This window comes from Benincasa hispida, chromosome 11 (assembly GCF_009727055.1).
Source record: "Benincasa hispida cultivar B227 chromosome 11, ASM972705v1, whole genome shotgun sequence".
NCBI classification, from domain to species: Eukaryota; Viridiplantae; Streptophyta; class Magnoliopsida; order Cucurbitales; family Cucurbitaceae; genus Benincasa; species Benincasa hispida.
Window position 1 is genome coordinate 49,947,772 of NC_052359.1, and position 5,383 is coordinate 49,953,154.

General features: G+C 32.6%; 1 protein-coding gene across 3 annotated transcripts; it reads right to left on the minus strand.

The window, feature by feature from the left end:
- Positions 1–2,224: 2,224 nt before the first annotated feature.
- On the minus strand, positions 2,225–5,016 carry LOC120090028. Of its 3 annotated transcripts, none has more exons than XM_039047514.1 (5): positions 4,857–5,016; positions 4,467–4,714; positions 4,067–4,136; positions 3,860–3,957; positions 2,225–2,518 (listed from the first exon to the last, which is right to left on the minus strand). In XM_039047514.1, exons 2-4 carry the CDS (start codon positions 4,647–4,649, stop codon positions 3,908–3,910), a joined length of 303 nt encoding a protein of 100 aa, XP_038903442.1. In that variant the 5' UTR covers positions 4,650–4,714; positions 4,857–5,016; the 3' UTR covers positions 2,225–2,518; positions 3,860–3,907. The 3 variants fall into 3 exon arrangements, with proteins under 3 accessions (XP_038903442.1, XP_038903443.1, XP_038903444.1); XM_039047515.1 differs by having other exon boundaries at positions 4,467–4,731; positions 4,857–4,987; XM_039047516.1 differs by having other exon boundaries at positions 4,467–4,746; positions 4,857–4,966.
- Between the last annotated feature and the right edge of the window lie 367 nt (positions 5,017–5,383).

Consider the following 5,383-nt stretch of genomic DNA (forward strand, 5'->3'; position numbering starts at 1 on the left):
AGTATGCTCAGACGTTTTTGTTTGCCCGGACCCATCGCTCGTATACCTCCCAAAAATTTCAGGTGGAATTAGCTTTTGGGACTTGAGGAAACTCCTCAACAAGACAAATCGTAGGTCATCGATGATTAAAATTGTATTGATTGTGTTTTCCCATATTGCGTAATTATCGTCGTCTAATTTGTCGGTGACACACATATTAAATGTAGCAAAAGTCATTTTGAATATTGCTTAAACATACAATTTATTTATATTAGATAAACAAGCATCACCCAATTTGAAAACCAATTAATTTAGCAAAATAATTTAATACATCATATGTGACATCTATTTTACAATGATGTTTCAATGGAGCATGGTAAAAGCCACCGTTGGGTGAACCGTTACCCCTTCACTGAATTGAGACTATCTCAACCATTAATTGCACCAGAACAACTTTTGTTCCTATAATTATTAGGCACCATTGTTTGGTCTAGAAAATTGTTAACTAGCTTAACATTTTTCTTGTAAGTGTAACCCCTCATTTTAGATTCTAGAGTTCCGCCCAAATGAGCCGACCATAGGGAAAAACCAATTGGGGCAAAAATTAAAGCAATCCTATCCATTTTTGGAGTTTGAGTAAAATGGAAAAACCGATTGGGGCAAAAATTAAAGCAATCCTATCCATTTTTGGAGTTTGAGTAAAATCTCATGCAAATGTCATCCGTATGGAGACACCAACAAAGGTGCCTTCAGGTCGAGTATGAAAGTTTACTCCAAACCAATGAGAGAGACCGTGGGATGTTTTAACACACGTCTTGCTCTCACTTACTATAAACACTCTCTCCATTCATCAGATTCATCTTGATATTGACCTATACAAACACCACCCGTAAGGGATACAAGCAAGGTGCCTTGAAGTCGAGTATAGGTCCCATGATGTGAACTTTTAGAGAGAGAGGTGATAGAAAAAATGAAGTATCATATACCCCATTATCCTCTCATTTAGTGTTTTACCTAGGGTTAATTAACTTATAAAAATATGATTAATTATTTTTACTAAGTGATTGTTTACTTTGCCCAATGAAACATTTACATTGGATAGTTAAACAATATTGATTATTGTTAATTAAACACTTTTGTTAAACTTCGAAAATAGGGAAATAAAATTGGCTCGTTGAAAAAAAAAAAAAAAAAGCATAATTACACAGTTAAATAGGATGAAAAACGTAAATAAAAAAAATAAAAAAAGACAAATTTGTCAAAAATAACATTAAGAGCCTTTACGGAAAAAAAAATTCAAAATTAGGGACACTTTTGAAAATATATGACAAAGATGATTTTTTTTTTTTTTTAAATGTAAACATCCCTAGGTAAAAATCCTTTTCCCAAATATAATATGTTGTAAAGAAAGTTTTACAACCCATGAATGAGAAAACCAAACCACTACAAATTTAACAAAATCTAGTACAAAGTTGTGAAAAATATTATTTTATTTATTTATTGGTTACGAGAGAATTCATTTTTTTTTAAATCTATATACAGTATTGTGTGAGTATTTAAATTTCTAATCTCTTTTATTAGTTGAGACATACTTCTTAACCAGTTAAACTCTACTCAAATTGATTAAGTATAATAATAATAATAATTTATCACCTATTATCAATAACTTATATATTGATCAACCATTATTCTAGAACATCACTGATATTCACTATTATTTACCAAATGACCGATAAATCTATATATTGATTGACGTGGATTATTAGTATATGTATACTTACAGTTTTCCATATTCATCATACTTTTCAATAACAATAACCCCCATATTAACCATGGATTGTAGATGGCCTGTCATCTTTACTTCTCAAATTTAATCATTTCCGGAGGTGGAACCAAAGTATTGTGTGGGTTAAATTTTCCATGATTCTCAACTTTCAATTTTAAAATCAATCAGAATCAAAATAATAAATATATGCGAATAATAAAACAGGAAACAACCCCTTGCCCTCATGTTGTTCTCTGATGATGGAATATACACGTTTGTTTCTTATAATATATAAAGAAAACAAAAAACAAAAAACAAAACAAAACAAAACAAAAAAACAAAACAAACAGGAAACAAAAAATCGTTACTAAACCTATTATTGTCTCTCCCTAGAAAAAATATTATCAACAAAGGAAAGGTGTTACAGGCTAGCAAGAAAAAGGGAAGACAAGTAAAAGCATACTTGGAAAGGCTTAAGACTGTTCTAAATAGGGGAGAATTTGAGATAGCAACTAAAAAAAAAGTTCAAAATTTGACATGTATGCAAAAATCAAAAGAAAAACTCCTGCAGGCAACGAAAAGTGGTAACCTAAACAGAAAATGAAAAACGAATATAAGATTTAGCTGATTTGACCACAGGAAAGTGCGACTAATTGTTTGTAAAGGTAAAATAAAAGCATATTACATCCGTCAAATCCAACAATCAGGAAGCAAGTATGCAAAGAGCTTCAAAGATAGCTGAGCAAGTAGAGTCTCCACAGTGAAAACCACATCCTACAAAATCAAGAGATCAGACCGAATCAAAAGTGTTTTCGAGCAAAGCATTTCGAGGAGCACAGAGCCAGCTAGGTCAATTTGAACCACAGAATCGACCTAGGATTATCAATTAATCGATATCTTTTATAAATACTCATACAACATAGAAAACAAATACCGTCCATTAATTCCAAACTGAATATAAATACAATACCACCACCAAGATCTATAACTTAATCTAAGTAAAAACAACATAATTGTTAATTTAAACCATTTATATAAATAAATGTTATCAAATATCCATCGCCTAATATTGAAATCCTGATGTCATGTGGACGTTTTAACCCTTGGAATCAACCATAGCACAGTTTCAACTAATTGCACATTCATATAGAGAGAAAGTCATCATCTGTAATAAGCGAATTCAAAGGACTGCAACATTTTAATCATAATGCTTTCATCATGGCTAAGTTGTCTCAGAAGCAACAGATTGGTTGGTAAAAATATATGAAAATGTATTTTGAGCATAAAACAATCATCCTGCCAGCCATCAAGCAGAAACTACATTTGAAGTATAGCATAGGTCTATAGGATAATCGAATCTCATCCCATGACTAATAAGGATTTAACTAAACAGAAACCAAAGATCTTGAAATAACAAAGATTCGGTAAAATTATAAGAAGAGAAATAGTTGTGTGAGCCTCTTCAATTGTTTTCCATGATAAGTAAACCAAAGTTTCACAGCGAGAGGGACTAAAGCACAAGTGTAATTTCCTCTTCAAAAATAAATAAATAAATAAATAACAAAAGTACAAGAAAGAACCATCCTTTAGGATCTTCAGCACGACTTGCATTACACGAACACAAACCCCCCAAATAATGTCTACCATCTTGAACAACAAACAAGTGACATGTAACCTCTAAGCTCTAAGGTAGAAGATCCTTTTGTCGTCAGATTTCATGGCCTACAACTATTAACTTCAACGAACTTAATATTCAAAATCATCTAAGATTCCCCAAAATCGTCCAAGGATGCTGGAACAATAACTGAATGTAGGAAAGAAAAACTAAAAACAATGATTTGCGCATCCAAGGGTTTAGAAGGAAGCAGCCACAAAGACAGAGGGAGTTGTTTGAAGTGTTTATATATGATGGAAAGAGAAGCAACAGAGTTGTAAACCTTTAATCAATAGAAGCTGAAGCCTTAAGGCACTTGTTTTAATGAGCAAAAATGTCATATTTTACCAACTCTCTCTTTTACAAATACATTTTCACATATGCAAGAAAGAATCATTGATGTCACATACAGACATAGAATAACAAGTTAAATTGCCAAAAGACGGGTTGTTGAGAAATACCAGTGGTTGTTTTGACATGACATAGAGGAATCAGCCATACTGGTGTAGTTAAGAATCGCGAGTCAATTCATCTGAATCTGAATCACTAGCATTATAACCTATCACAATCAATGTTAGCTTACGAAATTAGCCAAGGATATTTATAAAGGATGGATGAGATTAGGAAAATATAATAACAGATAAGAGATTCATAGTCTAGCAATCAACCTGGATGTTTATCACTAACTTTCCAGACGGAAGATCGACTTCTTGATGCTTTTGTCATCCAAATTCTTCCCTAAAATCAATGGTAAATAAACTATAAAAATTCCATTAAGCCAACTCTCGAACAATTAATAACCTTAAGACATTAGAAATGTTCCAATCTCCTCAAATTCACAACAAATCAAGAAAGCATAAAGAACCAAACCACGTAGAGAACTGAGAACTATTTTTAGCCGAAACATAACAGAATTTGCAGTATATACGATACACACGGTTGACCAATAATACCCAAATACATCTATATAAGCGCAAGAATTTGGAAAAGTCGAGTAAATTAGGCATGGATTTTGGAGGAATTGATTGAGCAATAGGATTTTAATTAATTGATAGGGAAGAAATTGACCTTCTGAGCATCTCGAGGAACCCCATAACCGCTATAATACATTTGACCCACCAAGACCTGCATGTTGATGTCGCCGGCTTTGGCCTCCTTCAAAGTGTCCTTAAACCATCTTTTGACGCAATCAGAAACAACTTCTGACAAAGGAACGCGATTCAAGCCCTCTGTCCCACCGCTGATCTCCATCAATTTCAACTTCAACGGCTTCGATTACTCGAACCGAAACCTTGACCTTATGATTTCGCGAGATTCTGAGGCGCCGCAAACGCTATATTTGGTTAAACTTAGAGAACAGGAATCGATTTCATGAAAAGGAAGAACAAATAGCGAAAAATGAATTCGTCTTTGAAGGGGTTAATGTAATAATTTGACAACGGAAGCGGTTTTTCTTACCTTCCTTCTTCCTGGTACGAAAATCGTTGTCCTCTTGCTGGTAAGGAAAAAAAAAACCGAAAAACAATAAGAATAAGAAGCCCAGAAAAAAGGTCGAGCGTTTGGAAGATTTTGAAAATTAAGAAGGATATACTGACAAAAAGAGGTAGTCGACGGGGGGCTGCTTGGTAAAATGGGATTACCGGAACGGTGTCGTTCAATAGTAAAGCTGTTGTACACTGAGGTCATGATTTTTTTTTTTTTTTTTTTTTTTTTTTTTTTTTAATTTTTTAGTTCGACAATAGGATTGGTTCAAAATCAAATTCGAATATTTAGATCCGTTGGATAATCATTTGATTTTTTTTTATTTTTGAAATTTAAGTCACGTTACTTTCACTATCTACATTTTACCAATAATTTAATAAATCAACCCAAATTTTGAAAACTAAAAAAAAATAGCTTACAAAATATTATTTTAGTTTTTGGAATTTGACTAAGAATTCAACATTTTACTTGATAAATATGCAAATTATTCTAAGAAATAAGGA